General features: G+C 40.7%; 1 protein-coding gene across 1 annotated transcript; it reads left to right on the top strand.

Annotated features, from left to right (window-relative positions):
* LOC117472128 (dapper homolog 3-like) lies at positions 1 to 24123 on the top strand. The gene is given in 4 exon segments (XM_034117261.1): positions 1 to 426; positions 19352 to 19475; positions 21187 to 22301; positions 22303 to 24123. Coding segments are annotated over 4 exon segments (2046 nt in total). The 5' UTR covers positions 1 to 141; the 3' UTR covers positions 22825 to 24123.

Below are 24123 nucleotides of genomic sequence, written 5' to 3' on the forward strand. Positions count from 1 at the left end.
TCCAGCGGTGAGTCCAGCCGCTGAACGCCCAGCGCTGCAGCTCCACTGCGGGATCCGGAGAGCTAGAAGAGTGAAGGACTTCAGAGGGTCTATTTAGCCTCCCTTTGTTGGGAAAAAGTTAGAGTAAAACTGGAGGGGAGGATGTCTTCACAGAAGCTACCGGGCTCTTTTGGAGTCCTGTTCCCAGGATACTCTCTGCCGATGAAAGCAGAGCGCAGTCGGAATAAGGAGAGGCTGGAGGCCAGTCTGGCCGGTTTGTGTGAGCTGGAGCTCCTCAAACAGAGGCAGGAATGCCGGGTGCTCAGCGCTCTCTGCCTCGGGGACTCTCCGGTTCCCGGGCGTCCGCCTTGGGGAGCCCTGCGGTCGGCACGCTGCGCCCTGGACGCACCGAGCGGCAGCGCGTCGGAGGACCTCAGCCTCCAAACTGTGAGTAACTGTGAAATGATGCTGTTTTAGATTGCATGGGCTGTAAAGGAGATCCTGCTTTCTGCTGGAGTAAAGGGCAGTTTGGTGTGCATCCTTATGCAAAGTTGACTAAATTGTAGGTTTGTTTGTCGTGCGCAATGGCAGCAGTTTCGAAAACTTTGCATATGAAGGGCACCGAAACAGGATCCTGAAATGATTAGAGACACTCAGCCTGATAAGGTTCGGTCTTATCAGCAGGGTTTGTTGTCATGTGTGACCTGGCCCGTGCCGTGTGTCTGCTGCAGACACAGATCCGGGTATTGGGGAGGGCTGGCATATGGGTTATTTTGTATAATTACTTTATATGCTGACTTTTTAGGATTACATTTGTCATGTCTTTGTTACATGTTTCTTATCTGAGTCTCTTCTTGGAACACTGGAGGTCCCTGGACCTTCTTATGGTACATTAACAATTGAATTAGATTAACAAGCACTGAGAGTATTGGGAACATTAGAAGAAAAGAAAATCCTCCTGGCTGTCATTGACCTCAGTGTGCAAATATGAAGCCATGTCAGGAGGGCCCCTGAAGTCACACTCAACATTACCATTTAAGGGAAAACCTGGGGATAGGCTCATTACCTTATCCATTCCATGCTGAAGACAATGGATTATCCAGACATGTATATCCCCTGAGTTTGGATAAATAATGCTGTAACAGTTGAGGTCATTACTTTCTACAGACTGCCTCACTCCTCCGGATTTGTTCTAGTTCTATCCAACTTCTTGGAACTCTTTGAAATGAATTCAAAAACCAGCATCAGCGTTTTTAGATTAACTGTTACTTACTATTGGCTAGAAGTTTTATATGGCAGTTACTTTAGCCAAAGAGTCTATTTTGCATCTGCTTAATGTTCTTACCAGATGATGCTTCGGAATATAAACGACATGCCTCAGGATACAACAGTTTGGATTTTCTAGCATTTGCCAAATGTAATGCACATTGTTGCAAAAATTGCAAACTATCAGAATAATAGACACTAAAGCAGATACAAACTGTAACGCTGTAGAAAACACTGTCTTATTATTGTTTTATTATATTATACTTGCATACAGGAAACTTTTGTGAGAATGTCACAGCGTTAGCATTTTTTACATTTTAAAGAGCTGTGATATTTCCTCTTGGGATCTGTACCTGAATTTGTGTGGAATTTTCAGCTGTTTCTGAAATTAACTAACTTGTGTAAAAGACCAGCAGATGCTGTTATAATAATAATAATAAATGGGAATTGTATAGCGCTTTTCCTAATGCTCTAGACGCTTGACATAAAATCATCTAAGATATCTCCAGTTTCCTCTGAGGCCAGCGAGCCTGCACTATATCAGCTCTGTGCAGCAGTGAGACAAAAGTGTTCTTGAACAGGGATGCAGCAGATAAGTGGATGAACTGAACAGGCTACATGAAACAAGACGGATTTTGTCTGGCTCTTGACAAAGAAATATTTTAAGTATCACAAGTGCACCATCATGTGTTTTACAGAGATTTGGACATGACCCAGCTCTCCGATTGCTCAGTTACAGCAAACAGTTCTCAAAAAAATAGAAACAACACTGTAGAGGAGAAAAAGGAGCCAGATGCTGTGTTACCACCAGAACCATTTTAGGACTTTATCCATGTAGAGAATTTGAAGGAAAAAACCCCAACCATATTAGCAAATCTAGTAGTCCTGTAAGTAATGGAAGACATTTTAACACTGAGATTAAAGTGCAGTGGTTTGGTCCAGAAAAAGAGGGCTTCTGAGTAATTGACCTTCTCACATCTATCTTTTCCAGACTTTTACTCAGACCATTGTTTAATTCCTAAACTGTGACACAGGATATCTGATTCAGTGTTATTAAGACTGTCTGCACATCTGCTGGCTTTCCAACTGTTAGCTGAAGGAAACTAAAAATGGAAGGCATTCCTTCTGTGAGGTCTTCAGGATCCCACCAGTGTTTGGACTATACATTAACTTGAATCTGATAAGGGTTCCAGTTGCAACATTTTTCATGGCTATAACTTCTTTAAAAGATAAACAAATCCGAAAGGCATAAGCAGAAAACAGCTCAAGCACGGGATTGACCACGAAACAACAATCAACTGAATATTTGTTTAGAGACACAAGTACTTCTTCCCAAAATACCAACGTTTTGTCAGGACCCTTTAGGTTCAGGCAACACATCTACTTGGTCAGTTTACAAAAATATCAAGATTTGGGAAAGTCGGTTTTAGTGTTCGGGTTACTTTACTTAGGTTCATAATTAAAATCAGTTCAACGTTGAGTCTTGGGTTCACATGGGACACAGACTGGGGTCTCCTGGGTGAAAGTCCTGTGTTTGTTGACCCATCAATCCCTTTGCTGATGGAGTGAATAGCGGGCCAGAGCAGTTTCTCTGTTCAGCTGATATTGCTGCTGGTAGATTTCTATTGGAGTGAGGTTTGTCTCAAAGAGATGCTAACCAGGGGCGGCGGGTACTGTAGGCTAGGGAAGGCTAAGCCTTCCCAAATATTTGTGTCACATGCATCCTGGTAAAATAAATATATAATGTATAATGTTTGTGTCTTTGACATTAGCGCTGCTATGCAGCCACCTGTGCCCTGTGCACTACGAAGCCAGTTCAGCATACCCTGGATATGTTTGAGTTATCTTAACTAACCCTAACAAACGAGATCTCGCTAAGCGGTCCTACGACGCTGGTTATCAACTCGGTAAATCAAGCCAGGGTTTCTCTCTCCAGCTGAGAGCGCGTTCACGTGAAAGGGGCGGGGTTAGCTATATTTGACCAATCACAAACAGGGACAAGTGTACTGACAGCGCAGCGTCATACTTCATTAATGAAAAGTAAACTAATATTAGACAAATATGAACTTTAAACATCCATGATTTAAACATATAATCCCGGATACAAGCCACATAGTTGCACCTGCAAGGTGAATATAGAACAACTGGTTAAAAAATAAATAAACGATACCGAGTGTTTGAAAGTGTACAACAGTTTTATGATATCACTGCCCCGTCTAAGACACGAATGGATCTGACTTTAATTACATTTGACTTGAGTGTTTCGTCAACTTAATGTGTTGCTTAAAATAATACTTCTGCATACAGTATGTGACAATGTAAGTGTTGCACGGCCAGATACAGCTCAAGAAGCTGACTCAGATAAGGAAATATATGATATATTATGATATTATATGATCGATGATCTGATTGATGATGTGATATGATATGAATGATAAGTGCAACACGTCGGCGTCTTCTCTGCATACGGCAGTTTAAACTGTATTTCCTTTATCCTGTAATATGACTTGATAGATTTAAACTCTGCACACTGAGCTCTGATTGGTCAGCAGGCGGTGCTTTCATTGAGTTGATCTCTTTTCTATAGAGTGGCGAAGTCCCTCCCTTTCCGGTGGACCTCCATGGGACCTTATTTCGGAAAAATTATGTATTGAAGTCAATGGAGAGAGAAAGATTATCTTTCGATCCCGTTTGAATTGTGCCACGAATTACACATATGATGTTTGTCAATTTAAAAGATAATTTTGCAAGTCAAAAAAATATATATATGTCGTAAAACTGTGAAGTAACACATTTGTTTGTGTGAAACGCTCAATGAACTACATCTCCGGTCTCGCACAATAACACACATTTGTGCAGATAGCATGAAGTGCAAAAGATCGCAGATGCTAATGTAGCGTTAGCGTTAGCCTTTCTCCCCTGGGCTTAAATGGTGTATTATAGAATGATCACACCGGTGTGACAGTACTCTTCAGGGTTCACGAAATATGACTACTACTCTTACTGTTTAACATTTTGGGTTACTTAATGTTACTTCATGTTAAGGCTAATCAAAATGATAAGGCTGTAATGCTAACTAACGTGCTAGCTACTAGCTATGTAGCTAAATTGATCAAGCCACTCCTGGTCCTTTCATCAGACGGGAAGCAAAAGAACGAGCAAGACCCATTGCTGGTATAATAACAACCTGGTACTAAGCACACAGGCATCTTGTTAAAGTTATCTTATCTTAGAATCTATCTATATGGCGCTGATCTTAGCTATCTCTTAGTGGAGGAAAACAATTGTGACATCACTTACGCAACTCTGGGATTTGTAGTCTTTCTAGTTGCGTATTTTTCATAGTCTTATATTTCAACAGTTTTACGACAAACTGTGACTTTTTTGACATGGAAATGATTTTTTAAGATTGACAAACATCATATGTGTAATTCATGGCACAATTCAAATGGGATCGAAAGATAAGTTTTCTCTCCCCATTGACTTCAATGCATAATTTTTCCGAAATAAGGTCCCATACCCCGGAAGTAAGTGGGAGGGACTTCGCCACTCTATAGACGCCGGAGGCGGGCAGCGTCAGGTTAAAAAAAGTTATTTAGCCTTCCCAAACCTGAGACTCACGCGCCGCCTATGATGCTAACGGTTCATGACTCATGTCGGTATTTGTTGACAATGATTCGTAACACAGACACATTACATTTCAGAACATTTGAGTACTTTTTGGTTCCAGACTTTTTACTGTTACAGGCGTTGATCTCATCTTGCATTATATGTAATGCTCATCAGGTTAGGGTTACTGACATCACAATTTTCCAGAGAGAGTTGAATATGAAGAAAACATTCAGTCAGTCCTTAAATAGAGCCAGACAAGCGTGATACAATAAACATGCACAACTTTCAAAGTGAAGTTGAAAGAAAAGTTCAACATTTTTGTGGCAACCGTTATTTATAATCTAACAAACAGAGGTTTAATCCAGTGGTGTTCATCACATTTTAAATGTTTTATTGAAGCTCTATTGACACCAGTTACAAATGTCTATAAAGATATTTGAGATTAGAACAGTTCCAGGCTACAGTGAACATTTTCGGCTATTATTCAGTTGTTGCCACTTTAAATTCATAGCTGGTAAATTAATCTTTTATCTGAAAACCACACAAAATCTTTGGTGTTTACACATACCGCATCAATTTTAATTAGGCTAATAGCCTCACAAATGTTAAATGTCAAGCTAAAATGTTTGATTTTTAAGGAATAGTTAGAAATGTATGGAGCCTGTGCCAGGAGATGTTTTGTTTAGCATAAAGACTGCAAGCATGGGAAACCACCTGTGAATCCCACTGATAAACATGGTGTACCTAATCTGTGTAATCTGATCACAATCTGTTCACAACAGAAATGTGAAAGCATCATGGTATTTGCTGGAACTACTTTCTTGGGAGCAGTGGCTGAAGCCTTGTTGTCACGGTGAGGTTGCCAGGGTAGCAGCAGAGTCTGCAGGAAGTCACTGCACTCTGATGAAATCATTCAGACTGTTGAAAAAAACTTGAAGCTGCCAAAACCCATGTACTTAGTAATAAATGTTCTAAGTAGCTAGCCACAGTCAGAGAGTCTGGAAAGAGATCTGGTCATCGGGCTGCAATACTCCCTCTGAGACCCTCGGTGGTTTCCAACACACTCAAGTTCTCAGCCATGACTGAAGATCTTTAATCATTTCTCAGGCCGGTTCTGCTTCAGACCTGTATTCACCATTACACTCAGTGTTTCCCAGTTCCTACTTAAAGTTATTCTCCCTTGCCATTGTTCCCATCAATCAGAGGGTCTGATTGACTGATGGATTTCCAGTAGAGAATCTCTTCACTCCCTCTTGTTAATTGTTGGATTCTTATACTGCAAAAGCTGAAACGTTGACTTTAATTAAATGTATTTCAACAGAATTCACTACTAGCAATAATATAAAGTTTAAATAGGGACAACTTCATATTATCTCTTTCAAGAAGGTCTTTGTTGACATAATACATTGAATTAAAGTACACTTTTCAGTTTTTACTGTGTAGGATGGTAGCTAAATAACAAATAATTAGCATCCCTTAATGTATTTTATTTTTAAACTTAACTTAAAATAAGTTCTATAAATGTCACATACATTTCCCTTGCCATAATTCAATTGACCACAATTAGACTCTACCAGTGTTGTTCTGAGGGTATAAAGTATCCTTCATCATAGGATTATGCTCAAGTGTAAATAATTATTTTGGAGCACATTTTTGGTATGGTATGTGTGTCAATGTTTATATACACTCAATGAGCTGCACTGACACACTGCTCACTCGGTTCCCTTGTTGATATTGCTGCATATGGCATGTGCTTCAACCGCCAGTCTGAGGGTTTCATATGACACATAACTCACTGCAGACCAGTGGAACGTGTAACTTCTACAGGGTTATATACGGTAACTTTGATATGCTGTATTCAGTAGCAGTTCATGTGTGTGTGTATTCATTAGTGTGTGGAGGAGATATATAAAGAGGTGAAGGGGCAGAGAGAAACACTCCTGTCTGTGATGCAGGATAAACAGAGTCGTGAGAAAGAATGTGTGTCTGTGTGTGTGAGAGAGAAGCTGTGTATGTATTCGTCAGCAAGAGCTGCTGACAGCCATGTGACAGCTGACAGCAGCTGTGGAGGCAGCATAACCTTCAGTGTGTGTGTGTGTGTGTGTGTGTGTGTGTGTGTGTGTGTGTGTGTGCGTGTGCGTGTGCGTGTGCGTGTGCGTGTGCGCGTGCGCGTGCGCGTGCGCGCTCTGCATAATCAAATAAGGACATTGATAACCAGAACGGCACTCAGGGAGCACAGAACTCCACCAAGGCCAATGGGGCGTTCAAATGCTCCTTGGGTGGTCCCATTACCTGAGTTGGGAAGTCGTTCTCTCGACTTCGTGTTTATTAGCTTTAAGTTCTAACATGGTAACAACCTGGATGCTAAAAAGAATAAAGTTGTACGTTGCTCGGAGCATTTCTGATGAGATCACCCAAGCTTATATCTGTTTCAAAATAGTTTTTGGAGTGAACACATTTTCCCATTATTGTAACAAAGTATATTTACTGAGGTACTAAACTACAATTTTGAGGAACTTGTTTTTCATTCTATGCTACTTTATGCTCCTCCTCCACTACATTTTGGAAGCCAACATGTTACTTTTGACTCCATTGCATGTATATAGTTACTTTACAGGTTCAGGTTATTCGCAAAAATGTAAATCAATAATTAAATAAACATTAAAACCAGTGTAGGTTAAGATATCCAGCAGCATTATAATAAGAATTAGCTCCATATTTTTCAGCTGTGATAAACATATCCATGCATCAATAATCATAATTTAACATCTATTTTTACACATAACGAGTACTTTTAGTATATTTTGAAACTGATACTTTTGTACTTTTGTACTTTTTTTACTTTAAACAGAGTACTTTTACAATTATGTATTGCTATTTTACATTATTAAAGGATCTGAATACATTTTCTACCAGTGACCTCAGCCCAAAAGCCTTATATGGCGATGTTAATGAAAGAAATACATTCCTCAAACCAAGCCAAAAATACCGCCTTGGCAGTAAGTAAGGTTGATGATCAGGACGTTGAAACTAATGTTCTTGCAGTTAGGTGAGGTGAATAATAGCATCAGGTTAACAGCAGAAATCTTAAAGGACTTCAAATGAATGATGTTCTGTTTGATAGGGAAATCTTATCTTATTGTCAGTGTGGAGCTGCTTCTTTGATTAGCAGAGCTGCTGACAAAACATCAAGAGAGTGAGCAGTAACACTCTCCCCTTCAACAACAGCTGCAGATGAATTCCCCTTGAGCAAGGCATCAATCCACCAAATGCTCCTGCAGCCATCAGTTAAAGTCTTTCCTGGGAGTGCATGAGGTACATTTGGTACGGTGTGTATTTGTTGACAGAGTGTGTGTTTGTACTGTCATCTATCATACAGTAATTCTCAGTGGAGAGCTTTGCAGCTGTGACCAACATGTCACTGAAGCCAACACAAACATTCTCAACTCTAATGGATTTGTTTTGCTTACGTTTCACACCTTGCTGAATTGGGCAAACACAGTAGCATGTCTGTAGCTGTTTGGGCTGCAGTGGGGTAGAGGGGTGGGCCTGGGGGGTCTTCACTGAGCTGGCAGGTCACTTGTGCGGTCTCCAAAACAAAAACTACCACTTGGTTACTTAAAGTCACAGCTGTGCAGCTTCAGGGGTGTCAAGGGAAAACAATGCATGACTAGGAGCTGGGACACAATAGCCCAGAGCCCATCCTCGGTCTCATTGTTGCACCAATATGTTTCTTTAATAACATAGAAATGTTGCAAGCTTTTGTTACGAACCTTTCTCATGTTGCTGTTCGAGGTGAAGATGGTGAATGCAAAACAAAGATAGAAATCCTGCAGGCCCAAAATACAATCAAAAACACAATAAAGCCGAAAGCTTATTTCCAATCCGTCATGCAGGACAGATTGAATTCCCTCTGAAAAAATGAGCTTTTCTCCTCAAAAAGCTTGCTATGGTTGGCGGGCGGTGCTGAGAGGAATGTAAAGAGAATTTAGGAAACATCGAAACCAGAAAATACAAACGGGTGTACAGACTGCTTAGCCAATGGGTGAGCGCATGCCATTTCCACAGGTCAAGCAGAACTCTCAATGATATTGCTCTGTCACATTCCTTATTTAGTACAGTTAACTCGTAAACAATGTTGGACAGTGTTTGTTTAAATAAGTATAGTACATGCCAAGTATAAACCACCTGATCCACGTCAAATAAGCAACAACACTCAGGACAAATGGGACTATTTTGGAAGAATACTGTCTCTGAATTGATTCCAGTAGACACAAGATAACACATGTAATCCAGTTTGTACTTGGAATGGAAAACATATATATCAGTCACACTCACATTACAATTCATTCCTTATGTGATTAAAGAAAAATAGTCACAGGATCAATACATCCGACAGTAAGCCCCAGTATGTGTTCACTGTCTGGCTTTAATCAAGAGAAAGGAAATGACGGCGACCTCTGCAGGATACTGAGGGCGATTTCCTGCAGTAATCAATATTTGTTTCCAAGAAGGATCAACTCATTTGAGTAGATTGAGTTCTTAAGCATCTCCATCTGACTCTAATAACCTCAGAGCAGTTGAAAAGCAGTCAGTGAATGGATCCTTGGCAGCGTTGGTCCTGATCCTGGATCAGCTGGATCCTCCTAAAGTCCTCTGACTGTGCTACAGTAGTTCCAGCTGAAATATATATTTATATGGATAGGGCAACACCAGCTGCCAAATGCCCCTTAACCTCCCTGTGAAACCTGAGCTGGACCATGGAGGTTTCATGTTCATGCTTGTTTGCCATCTGAAGATACTATCCAGGAAACCGAGAGCCCAGTGTTAGGGTCCCTTCACATCTGGTTTAAAACAGAGCTGTATTAGTGGCAAACATTCCAAGGTGACTTTGAAAATAAGCTTTCAGCCATTCCCAGTGCATGATTTAATAAAACAAATGGCATTCATATTTCCTTTCAAGTTACATTTTGCATATATTATATATAATACCTGTGTCTTTCTTTAAGATAAAACAGCTGAAAGGGGAGTTGTAAAAAACTGATGGTGCAAGGTCTTTAAAGAAGTTACAAGATCCAGTCCTCAGAACTTAGTTACATTTAATTCAGTGACTGATAAGAAAGTGAAGGAAAGTAGATCTTAGTGCCTACACTTGTTACTTTTTAGTGTACTTCAACAACATAGCCTAAACTGATTTCACTATGTAACTTTGGACTAAATGCTACCCAACCGTTACTTACTACCAAGAGCAAACTAAATATTGGAGACCACAGCTAAAAATGCAGGCCTACACAAATGGCATCATGGTGCTGCTTAATGTCAAATTGAGTACATACATTTGCTGTTGTAAAGTATGGCAAAATGCCTTGTACTTAGAGTACACAGATGTTGCACTCATAACGTAAAACAATCTGAGTTTGGAACGGACACTTCACACACTCTGTCGCCATCTTTGCATTGGAAGTCACGTGACCAGCAGTGATTGCAGCTGCTCCTGTCAGCATAGCACTATACAAGTTATACATGTTGGGGTTTTCCACTATTTAAGAAACATTATACTGGTGTCGAAAAGAAGCCACCGTTAGTTTCATAGGGTTGATTGAGCAGTCAGTAATGATTTGGTACCAACTGTTAGCTAAATAGCAAGTTAGCTAGTGTGTACAGAAGCATCAAAATTGAGACACATCATTGGTGCTTTGACTAAGTTAGTTAGCTGTCTTTCTACCAACAGAAAGTCATGCAAAATAAAACAAGCACTCAACACATAGAGAACCTTTCTTATGATGCAAGCCTCCAGTCACAGGCAGAGTAACACAGTTACACGATTAAAGCTAAATTATGGAAACTGTTTAAGTCATTACACTTCTGTTTCTAATTGGAGAACAAAATAAGTTTCTCAAGCCTTGTATACAACTTTCAGAGTGTAATTAACATCACATGTAGCTTAGCTTGAGATACGAGATAAGATCAGCAGACTTCCTCCAGCTTGCTATTTCTGACATACATAGGCTACTGCCCATCCTTCAAACCATCACACTTTGTATGATGTGGTTGCTTCTTAAAAGTATAGTAGTACCTTTATTTAGAACTTCGCAATATTCAAAAACTGGTGTGCATGTAAACTGTGTGTGTGTGTTGTGTGGGTGATAAAGGGTGCAGACAGAACATGTGAAGACTTAGTGTTTAAGCAGTTTAACTTTGCAGGGTAAGGGTTTACATTATTGATCACAGGAAATAAGACTGAATGTTTTCTAAGGCGGCTGCAGGGGGACTCTTTGTTTTTTAGTCCGTCTCTGTTTGTTTGAACTCCTTTGAAACATTACTCCCATTAATCCGTGTTTCCTGGTTCAGTTTTTTTCTCCTTCTCTAATCCCCTAACCTAGAAGGGAGAGCCTTTCTGCTTTCCATCCCATCTTTACCTCTCCATCCTGTATCTCATTGTTGTCATGATGACAGCAATTCAAACCTTTTAAAATTATTTTTAGATTTGGAGTCTAATGTTCAAGGTGCCTGCCTATCAGTACACACACTTACATTGTTCTGCATAACTGAGAGTCCACCACTGTGAAATGACCTTTCATTGAGACAGCCTTCTCAAAAAGCATTCCTACCCCCACACCCAACCACACACACACACACACACACACACACACACACACACACACACACACACACACACACACACACACACACACACACACACACACACACACACACACACACACACACACACACACACACACACACACACACACACACACACACACACTCTCTCTCTCAAGCGGTTTATCTATTCATCTGCACTCATGTTTCAAACAGGCGTATGTCTCGATTTACATTTCAAATTTAATTGTGCGAGAGTTCAGTGGAGCACGCCTACATTCATGTCCATGTAAATGAAAAGTCAGGTTTAGTGCAAAATCACTCATTACACCCCTACATACACAATAAAAGTAGCCTGTATCAAATATGTCGTGGCTCAATTCATTCCTAAAATGCATCTATCTTTGCTAGACTTGTCTAAACATCACAATGCATAATCACATTTCGACAAATCAAATCTGTTGCCAAATGCATTCCTGTGAAAAGACAGAGCTTGTGTTTGTGGAATGCATGTTATGTTCATTATTTGTGTGAAGAGGATGGTCACATACAGGTGTGATTAGTCAGCAATGTCGATGTAATGAATACAGGAAGTGTAGTTCAGTTCTGATCATGGTTGCAGTTAACACAGCAGCATGAAGCCAGAGTGAATATTGTTCATTTATCACAAAAAAATACACTTTCTGAGCAGAGGATGGAAAACATTACAAACTCTACACCCAAACGGGCGTCCTTGCCAAGTATGACTTTGTTATAGTCATGCAGCCAGTAAGCTGAAGTCATCCAGACTATACAGAGTGTTAATTGTCTGGGACGCAGTCATACGAATGCTTTAGAGTTTGACCTCTGTGACCAGTGAAAGTGCGACTGTCAGCTTTACAGCTCAAGGCGGCAGTATTACTGAAGGTGTGTACCCGCGGTTCATGCATGACTGGGTGTCTGTCTATGCAAAGACATGAGTGTGTGTGTGTGTGTGTGTGTGTGTGTGTGTTTGTGTGTGTGTGTGTGCGTGTGCGTGTGTGCACTCATATGAGGGATACAAGCAACCATTGAGCCAGAGTGGTCTCACATAAGTAGCCGCTTAAACCCACACACAACCCCTTTATACAGTGCATGCCTGACAAAAAGCCAGCTTAATGTTGCATGCACAGCCATGTGCATACACACACACACACACACACAAGAGCATGCACAAACACACACACACACACACACACACACACACACACACACACACACACACACAAGAGCACGCACAAACACACACACACACACACACACACACACACACACACACAAGAGCACGCACAAACACACACACACACACACACACACAACACACACACACACACACACACACACACACACACACAAGAGCACACACAAGCACACACACACACACACACACACACACACACACACACACACACACACACACACACACACACACACACACAAGAGCATGCACAGACACAAACACACTCACACACACACACACACACACACACACACACACACACACACACACACACACACACACACACACACACACACACACCACACACACTCTCAGATGCATGTTGAAGAGTCTTGTAATGCACAGACTAAGTTAGTTAACGGTTTGAATCTTCAAGGACAGAGATCTCCATGTCAAACTTCTTCCATTTGAAGTTAATATTCTTTGAGTGAAATTTGCAAAAAAGGCAGCTTTATGAGATTTATTATATTGCTATAACTCCAACTTTGTACAATGAGAAGTGGGTGCAATTATACTCAGATTCAAAGGCTTTTGGATTTGTTCCAAAACTAGCATACTCCTGGAGAGACAGATGTTTTGTTTCACTCTTAGCTTTGTAGCACCTATGCTCTCTGTTATCTGTTCTATTCAACCGTTTTCCAAACTTGATGCATGTGAGCTCTAAAAAGCAATGTATGTGAACTGCATGCCTCAAGTTAATACATCAAGTCTTTGGAGACGTGCCCATTGATGAACTTACCCAAAAAAATGAAATAAATTCTCATACCAAAATCACCGCTATGGACTTATTGTTGACTGTTGGCTGACAAGGAGCCATACATTATGGTATCTTCAGTTTAATGCTGTGTCGTTGGAACTCGAGACATGGACTCAAGTCAAACTTAAGGCATAGAAATGAGGACTTGAGGCTTGACGCCTCTGCTCCTATTTGCTTTGGTGTACCCCAAGGTTTAAATTGAGTCCCTGTTTATTTTTGGGATTTTGTAGAGATTCCCACATATCTTTTTATGGCTTTGCTGATGACAGACACCTCTAGCTGAGGTTCTTTTTTAAGTTACCTCGAGAAATGCTGAATTGCCAAACATTTTCTCCAGCTTAATTTAAGCAAGAGAGGGTTCCTCATTTTTGTTCTTGCAAATTCCACCAGTAGTATAGCCAGAGCCTGTCCTCTCCATACAGTCATTTGGGGATGACCGTTTTGATTCTTCTTTACATTTTACAAAACATTATGCCTACATACAAGTCAAACTCCAAGTGGTATTGGTATTGGTATCCAAATGGTCCAGTATTCTATCAGACCATTTCTACCACAATAGCCAGCCCTATCATATGCCTCCCACTTTAAATCCTGTCTTAAAAAACATATTTTTATAATTACTTTTGAGATAGTCATAATAGACTATACATGATTTATTTAATTGTGTCAGTTACAGTTATTTACCTTTTTTTTATTTCAGTAATTTAATTGTATTTTCCTAGAGTCAGTCAAATATTCTTTCATCATGTATTGCATGTCAACCTTTATTATAATCCCTGCAGGCCTGCTAAATATCACGGGAAAGATCTTTCCTCTTAGCTTGCAAGTTATGATTTGGTCCCTCTTGAGATGATGCTCTGGAACCCCTAAAGTCCTGAAATGTGATGTTTTCTTTTTCTTGTTTGCACAGGTTAAGTTTACCTGTGGAAACAAGGTATAATCTTGTGCACACAAGACAAAAAAACATTACATGTTACAGGACTTGATTGGCTCCATATAATGCTGACGGCTTTTTGTAACATCAAGTCAACAGTGTGAGCATACAAAATGTAAGTTAAGAGCCCCAGAGCCAATGATAAACCAGGGCCAGAGGTTTGACTCTCAGTGTGTGCTCTCTTATTATCCAGTCCAACATCTTGCTTCTGCTAACCAACTTTATGCTTGTCTCAGAGGTGTTTGGATTGGAACTAAAACTTGGAATCACTTCTTCGCCCCCACTTCTTACTGAAACTTTCCTACAGCACAGTAATCCATTTCCTGAAGCGAGTTGGCAGATGTGATTATGTTGGAAAGAGATTTGTCATTTTAAAACCTCTGTTCACATGTATAGATTTGATCTACTGCAAGGCATCCAGTGGATCATTTAGAGGCTGTTGTGTTGTGATACCTGTTAGCTGAGTCTGGAGGGGTTCACATTCACATTCTGTGAAACAAACAGCACATGCCACAAGTCAGTGCAGACAGTCCATCTGTTTGTGTAAGGAGAATTCATGTCTGGAATTTGGTTCTCTTGGTTCAGCTGGTGCATTTTCCTCCCGCAGGATATTATAATGTGGTGCATTAAATACAGCGTAAAAACGACCCTACCAAAAACTAATTGGAAGCTCCCAATTTCCAATAAATTCACAGTGTGAGAGCGCTCTCTCTGCCTCTTTCTCACACTCCGATGTTGATAATGATGGAGATGATGCAACATATAAAGCAGAGTCGAGGGTGGTCTCTACTGTGCTAGTGTTTAACATCAATACATGCAAGATGCAGTCATTATTATTCAATAGTGACGTATTACGGAAACTAAACAAGAAAATGCCTCACAATACCATCCCCTGTTCTGGCCTTTCCTCTGTGTTATTGATGGGTGGTGGAACATTTAATGAACTGCTCTCCAGTAGAAACATTAATGAGGTGTGCTTCTAAGAAAATAACCAGACCTCGATTTTCAAGTTTGAAGCTATATTAAAAGTTGTAGAGAAAGTGAAAAATCTCTCACATCATAATGTCAATTAATATAATGCCTGGGAAATTGGAAAATGACCTCATTGAGAGTACATATATTTTGATTTATTTGTTTTTCAAATGAGCTCAAAATCAGTTTAAAGGAATTCTTCGTTCAAAAATGTAATTTGCCACCCCCCCTCCACTAAAAAGTAAAATGTTTAAAATATAGCCACAGGCCAATTATGTAACCTTTAAAGGGGCCCTATTCTGCTTGTGGGGGGTTTCCCTCTCCTGTAGTGTTTTCCATAGGTTTTAGTGCATGTAAATGGTATGCGAAGACTAAAATCACTGTGTTCCTTCCAGAGGGAGTTTCCCTGAAAAGAAAGAGCTTTTTGAACATGAAATCATGGAAATCATGTCACAGAAGAGGAACAAACATGAACCTAAAAAGGAGCATCATAGAACCCCTTTAAGCTTGAAGACATAACATTTGTGGCATATAATGTTAGAAATAATTGTATAAAACTGTGACATAGCAGTCACTTGTTTAGAATAAGGAGGCTAAAACAAACTTCACCGGCTGTGTGTTGACTAACATTGTGTTCATAATTAATTGCAGCTGGTTTTTCTCTCTTGAAATACAGCTGTTGCTCTGTGAGTGTGTGTCATCAGTGGGGGACGCAGAGAGAAGACTTCTCACAGTCTCCGTGTTTTGGCAGCTTCATGACTCTGGTTTACAGACTTTTATAGACGGCCTCACCATGGAAAACTTATATAAGTAGGACAGACATTTCCCCACTAAAGTATATAACGTTAATTATGTTTTTATACCCTGCAGTATCACTACAGGGGGTTCCTGAGGTGTATCATGTTTGACAAATAGTAGCTACACTATCAAATAAAGTTTAACTGCAGTAGTTGTACAGTGTTACTGCATTAGTCATAGTGGGTTTAAAACCATTGTTTTATCTGAAGGTACTACTAAACAGACTTCATTAGTAATCCAGATGTTGGCATTTGATGGACTTTCTGCGGTAAGCAGGTCTGGAATTTGTAGAAGTGTCTCAAATGCGAAACATGTGGGTTTGGTTAAACATGTGAGGGCTGCTACAGAAATCAGCTGACCATCTCCTGTGTCTCAGGAGTCTGTCTATATTTGTCTCTGTTTTGAGTTAATGGATGGTAAACGTAAACATAATTCATGCAGTGACATTTATCATGAATGTTTTTTAGTACCTATATTTAGTACCTATATGGTGATGACTTCTCTTCCCTGTCACTGTGCACTGTTGTTCAGACAGGTGGGGGGTGCTGGCTGGGGGTAGGGAGGGTGGGGGTGCACTGATGGTTGGCATGTTATTGTTCCAGTGTTGTGATAATAAGTGCTTGTGGTCATAGCTGTCTGTGAATGTGAAGGTTGTTGCTCTCTGTGTCTCTACCTCTCATCCTGGGAGAGGAGAAGTGAGTGGTATCCACACTCCAAATAATTGTGGATTTGAAGTGTTTTCACATATATGTTGCAGTTTGGATTTGGTGTTCTTTTGAAGAGGACATATTCTGCTCATCTTCAGGTTCATATTAGTATGTAGTGTCTCTACTGGGACATGTCTCCATGCTTTAATGTTCAAAAAGCTCTTTATTTTTCTCATACTGCTGATACAGCATTCCAACTATCTGTTCTTCGACGCACGAAATTCTTTATTATTCCGCCGGGTTATTTTGCGCCTCTTCTGCTCCCACATTCCACATCGCAGAAACTCCGTTCAAACATCAAAACGTTCAGCTCGGTTGGGAATCGATGGCTATTACTTTTCTCATTCATAACTTTCATAATTCCAGAGATATATCCCATAATTCATCACATTTCTAACATGGAAGTCAATGGAGAAACTCTTCAGACTTGAAAAATCTTCATGCGACTTCAACTGCTAACTGTTCATTCATACTTTCACTCAGAAACCTCATTCCAACTTTAAAATGTTACACATCTTTCTGACATTATTCGTGTAACACAACTTTTAAATCTGATTCATACTTTTAGAGATATTAAACATTGTTCAGACCTTGGTACAGAGGCCTTCTTCAGATTTTAGAGTGCGTGATGTCACAGCTAGAGTGGAGGACAGCTTGAAATGTGCCTTCATATTTTCTTTTAAACCTGCCATAATTCCCAAACCCTACACTCCTGAGACATAATTTTTCATGAGAAACGTAGGAAAACATCTCGTAGCTTGAAAAAATTAAGCAAAAATAATTAAACAAAATGCCTCTTGAGGGCATGAAGTGACAAAAACGTTCAACATGTCTCCATTAAACCCCGTTGTAAGTTCAGCCTCATCTTTCCCCACCACAGCAGCCGCACACCTTTAATTAATCTGCCAAAAAGGCCACATTATGAACCCGAAAGTACACAAAAAGTACACTTCAGATGCTCAAGTTCCTTGACATGCTTCACGCTTTGAAATTTCACCGATATCTGTTACGGTTCTTCAACAAAACGTTCACATGTAAGAGGTTTATCTCTCATTCAGAACAATGCAAATGCTCTCCTCTCACTGATTACTGCACATCACCACGGAAACCTTTGATCTCTGGACACGTCGTTAGCTCAAATATAAACACCTGTGTCATGGAACACGATGATGTCATAACTCCAACTGACAGCAGACTTCAGATAATGGTTAATGGTCCTGCCCTCAACAGCTCTACGTCAATTATGGGGTGTCATCATATCCCTCGCCATAAAACATGATGTCGCTGTAACTCCAATGTAACACGGTCCGATCGTCCCCAAAACTTCGCTTGTATATCACCGGTCCATGCCTCAACAGCTCTATGCCAAATCTGAGATCTCACCATAGGCTGTTTCCATGGAAACGCATCCCTCGCCAAAAAACACGATGTTGTCGTAACTGATATGAAAATGGTCAAAACACCACCAGACTTCAGATGACAGTTAATGGTCCAGCCCTCAACATGTCTATGTGCCATTAGTGAGTTTTCCTCAAAAGCTGTTGCCATGGCAACGAATCCCTTGCAATAAAACACGATATCGCTATAACTCCTATGAAAATTGTCAAAAAGTGCTACAACTTCACATGTGTGCTAACAGTCCAGCCGTGAAGACATCTACGGGACAGTTTTGAGATTTCTTCAAATGCCGTTGCCATGGCAACACAATGCTCGCCATGAAACACGGTTTTCTCATAACTTCAGTGAAAATGCTCCAAACAGCCCAAAACTTCACAGGTTTGGTAACAATGCAGCCATCAACATATCTAAGCGTATTATGGGGTGTCATCAAATAACGTTGCCATGGCGACAGATCATTCGCCATCAAGTTAGTTCAATAGTTTGCAGTTCAAATATTCTGCTGCTTTTCCAAGCCTTTTTACTTTCTTTTCTTCTCTTATCAAACATTCAAGCCCCCAGTGTTCATGTATCATTTCAATCTAAATTCTTCACTTTCTTCTTACACATTACATTTCAGCATAGCAATTCAGCGTCAGCTTTTCAGCAAAAAGCATTCCCACTAGCAATTTCTTCAGGAATTGCATTCTCTAGTTGACTCCAATACTTGTTGGCCAAAGCCTTTCAAAAAAGTAACATTTTCATCAAATGCAGTACACAATTTCAAATGTGAACCAAGATCAGCTTTACCTGCTTAATGGAAGTGAGGATGTGAGTTTCTGCAGCCATAATGACTATTCCCCTGAAAGTTTAAATGATGCTATTGGATAACACTTATGCTGTAATAAAACTGAATTTGGCTTGAAGCATAAAGCACTGATATAAAAGTAGAAAATAAAGGGCCTGCCAAACACAAACATGTGTCTTTTCTTTTTGTGTGTGCTCTGTAGGGTGTTTTGATCATGCTTTTGTGCATTCCACCCCTTCTCAATACAATCTACTGACCTGTCTGTCTCTGTGTATTTCAGAGCAGTCTGCAGTGGGGTATGAAGGCGTCTTTAGAGCAGCAGGTGGCAGAGCTGAAGGTCAACACGGAGGTCCACTCAACAGGTTCCCCTACTGACCCACGGGAGGAAAGCCAACTGATTTCAGGTAACAATAACCACCTTTGCTTCTCCCTGAAAGACGTTTCTAGTGAAAAGTACATGCAATTTTGATGATGGACACTACCTAAGCTTATTTAATTATTTGTATGTATTTATTTACCATGGACAGTGCACATTAATATACAATATTGTAAAGGTGCCAGTTAGCCAAGAGGTTATTTTTCCTCTGTACAGACATACAACATAGCAAAATTGTCTTCTATACTTTGTAACTGTTATATAACTCAATTGTGTGCATATCGTAGTCTATTTTCTCTGTGTGCAGAATACAGAACAAATCTCCTTCAAATCTTAATGGATTATTCACTCTTTTTTTGTCTAATGCTAACTTAATTAAAAAGTCTGCCTGAGCTCAATGCTGTAGACACTGGGGTCATTATGGATGCAGTTTAGTGCCCGGTAAACAAACATCAAGCAGACAAATATATGACACATCCTCAGTGGCTAAGTGTCCTCCCTCACTGAAGTTTCACCACATCTAAGCCCATAATTCATGTCGGTGAAGAAGATGAGACCCATATCTGAGCACATTGGGATTTAAAACGACAAACAATGCTGTCTGTTGTACCACAGAAGCAGTCATCTCATTCTGCACGTCCATAAATAAACTTCTCCTGTGTCTGCTAGGCCAACAAAGAACATTCTCAAACATTTGTTTGGGAATTTTGAAAGAAAATGTATTTCTCCTGTGTAGCAACTAGCAAGTGAAGAGTCTTCGGTTATTATGTTTGGAACAGAACTAAAAAAGTATTCATGAAACTGGTACATCATGTAATATTGAGACTTTAGCCCAGGGTCAGTGTTGCATGTTTTTGTAGGTTAAAGGTGCAATATGTAAGATCGTTATCAACAAAATGTAAAGAGGTCCAAGACGTGTATGTATTGCATTGCAGATATATGTACTGAAATAGGCATGCCTCCACAATAACACAATAAACAAACTAACATAAAGCATGGAGCATACAGCCACTGGTAAAAGTCAATTCCAGGGAAACACACAAGGCCCACGCCACATCTGAAGATTAGAAAATATTGACTGGCTCTCTTAGTTTTAGCACTTTATTAGAAGTGTGCATATTCGTGCCCTTCTTGTAAACAATTGATGACTTGAAATGTATACCTTCATTTGTATGCAGATAGTAATTGAAGTGAAATGCTGCCCACGGGCGGCTCGGAACTACACATTGCATCTTTAATCACAAATACATCATTTGTAAATGCAAATGATGGCATCCACTTTTTATGAGTCAGAAAATGTGTATACAGTAGTAGAATTAACAATATAATTTAAATAAATAAAAACTCATCATGCTTCGTTTGAAGGTTTGTTGTTGTTATTGGATTTCTCCCTCCATCATTTCTATTTAAATACCAAACTTCCTCTCAAGAAAGAGTACTGTATATGAAGTTATGATTCATCGATGTGTTGAAGTACCAGGTTGATACAGATTTGCCTTCCAATTAAAGTAGTCATATGTTTATGTGTTTTGTACAGACTGTCTGTACGGCTCCTTCACTCAGCCACCTCTCCATTAGTGCATGTCTATCTGTTTGTGCATGTGTGTGTCTATTTTGGGCCTATGTGTGCCGTAAATAACACCAGAGTGGATAACTGAATCCCCCCTCAAATTAATAAAGGTGATCTTAAAAGGAAGGATGATTCTGATAACTTTCTTTGCCTTTTCTCTGTTTACCAGGAGAGGTTCTTGCAGCCCGTAAAAATGGATCTCCTCAATCAAATTACCATCCTTTGGTCCCTCGATCCCTATCAGCACCTGAGGGGACAGGGGAGACAGAGAGGGGGGAGACATGGCTGCCAGACTCATCAAGATGGGCCACGGTTAATGATGCTCTGGGGCAGATGAAGGATGTTGACCCGAGTCAGGAAGATTATCAACAAGCACAAAAAGTTGAGACCTATATATTTGGATTGGTCCAACGCAGAGTTCTACCCTCGCGTTCCTCAAAACCCCGAACCAGTTTGGCCCATGATCCCCGAGCTGCTAGTGTGGTGAGGCAGAGTAGTTTATGCCGCAATCAGGAGCAACATTCAGCGAAGCAGGTGTCTGTTCAAGAGATCACTTCTCCATCCCAGAGTACAGAGGCTCCACAGGATTGCCATAACTTCGACCAGGAGCCTTACCTAGGGACAGGGTTTACTGAAGATGCCCCACCCCCGTACCACCAGCATCTACAGCCCAGTATCCAGCATCAAGCAGGACTTTATCACAGGTCAAGACAGACATCCATGATTAACACCTCCCGCTCAACATTGCTGGACTATCCAGCCTGCAGAGTGCTTCAACCACACCCAGACTCCAGCAACAGCGAACCCGAGTCACCGCAACATTTTCACAACTACCCTTCTCCTCCAGCTCTGTCAAAGCCTCATCAGCCACCTGATGAGCAGCTGGTCAATGCAGAGTATATCCCAGCCCAGCCTTGCCGAGCCTCCACCAGAGCGTATGCCCATCATCATTCAAACCCCCATAAGGCGTCCGTGGTGCCTAAACCCAATCGAACCACCTATTCTCCAGAAAGAAGCCATCATCATCAAGAGCAGCCGCCCACAGCATCCCAGATTCAACCCTCCAGATCTAGAGCGGGCCCAAAGAAGTGTCGCTCGAATGAAGACAGAAATGGGGCCAGCAGGAAGCCAGGGAAGAAGGCATGTAGGTCTCAGTCAGAGAACAGCCTGCAAAGGGTTCCAGAACGCAAGTACAACACAGTGGAGAGGGACGGTGGAGGAAGTGGAAGCGGTGGAAGGGGAAGCCGCAGTAGTCAATCAAGGAGCAAGAAACAACAGCAAGGAGGGGGGGGGCTGTCGGCGCTGGCAGTCCACCCTGGAACTCAGCCAAGACGAGGCTGAGCAGCCACCCATGCAGGCACCCATGCAAGGCTCTTCAGCTTCAAACCAAAGGGACCCTTGTGCAAGGCGAACGCGCAAATCTCGCCCCACTCATGCAGCGCATGTCTACCCACACCCCCCCCACTCCCACCATCATCAGCATATGGAGTACCAGATAGAGAGGGACCTAGTGCCGCTGTGTCCGCCTACTGAGGGCTACCCTCACCCCCGTCAGGGAGAGTCTGAGTCCAGCATGAGCGAGGCAGACTCTCCTGATTCCAGTACTTTGTCCAGTGACTCAGATGAGAGTGGTGGTCTGGTTTGGCCTCAACAACTACCCCCACAACTTTCCGTCCCATCACCCTCTGCCCAACCAGGGGCACCTCTGCAGCCCAAGGCTTTTGTCAAGATTAAGGCCTCACATGCCCTTAAGAAGAAGATCCTGCGCTTCCGCACTGGCTCATTGAAAGTAATGACCACTGTATAAAGTGACATGATGATCAGACAGAACTGAGCTTTGAAATATATAGAACAATGCATCACAGACATTACTGTGTTCATTTGAGTGTAACAAACGTGGTTATAAAATCGAAAGGATGTTTTAGATGACAAGAAATGAAGTAAATGGCCATTATCATATCAGCTGTTTTTTTTTTTTTAATGGGATGTTAAATGCTATTTCAGTGTTACATTTTGCTAAAACTCTAGGATGATTCATGCTTTGTCAAAGTGTACCATATTTGGCCATATTGGCCCCCTGAATATCTCCAGACACGACAGTCACCATAACCCATGCTGGCATTGTCTTTGAGCTCAGCCCAATACACCTACCATTATAAGAGACACTGGGCCTCATTCAAGAATGTTTTGTGTCCTGAAATATTGGTACATTGTAGGGCTTGTTCCTAGTGGAGTCAGATCCACCAAACATGCTTAACCACACACATCTGACAAATGCCACCTGTTGTTGAGGGGTTCAGTGAGATTGTATCACTAGCGTAACCAACACTTTGCTATGTACAGGTAGGTTTCAAATAATATGCTGCCAGGTTTTCAACCTCCTTTCAAAGAAGGACCCTTTCTTAGGAAAACTGTTACAAACAGTTCGATTTTATTAGGACTGAAAAATCCTCTTTTGTTGTTGAAATAATGCAAAGCCGTTATTATTGAATTATTAAGTCATATTGTAATTAAATAGGAACATATCTCAAGACAAACAACCAAAGGTTAGTGCTTTCTACATGTTTTCTTCATTTACCCACAGCCAATAAATAAACTGTGGGTGGTAGTAAATACATCTGTTAGGCACACAGAGAAGTGATTGCAGTAAATAAATAATTGTTGTGTAAGAGAGGATTGTTACTACAGTACAAAGTGTGTGTGAGACATTTTGTCTGGAACTGTGTGGCTTTTGACTGAAAATAAGTATATAAATCTTCAACATTTTACTGTAGGAGCTGTCAGAAACAAACAAGACACCACAGCAACAAGTGTTATATTGTCTTTGAAATGTTTTGGAGGGATCAAATGTCAAACTAACAAAGTCAAGTATTCTTAAAAAGAGCATTTTAATGTTATACAGTATAGCAAATTGCAGTTCTTATTGTATAAAGTTAATATGAGGGTACTTGAGCAAATGAAATGTGTCTGTGCCCAAAGAATGTAATGTTATTAAGTCACTTTCACTATTTGACAGTATTATAATTTTAAGTGCACTCGCCAACTAACTATTAGCTTCTCTTTGTATGAAATGTGTTTGACAAAATGCAGTATATGATATTAAAGT

Source organism: Trematomus bernacchii, unplaced genomic scaffold, assembly GCF_902827165.1.
Source record: "Trematomus bernacchii unplaced genomic scaffold, fTreBer1.1, whole genome shotgun sequence".
Taxonomy (NCBI): domain Eukaryota; kingdom Metazoa; phylum Chordata; class Actinopteri; order Perciformes; family Nototheniidae; genus Trematomus; species Trematomus bernacchii.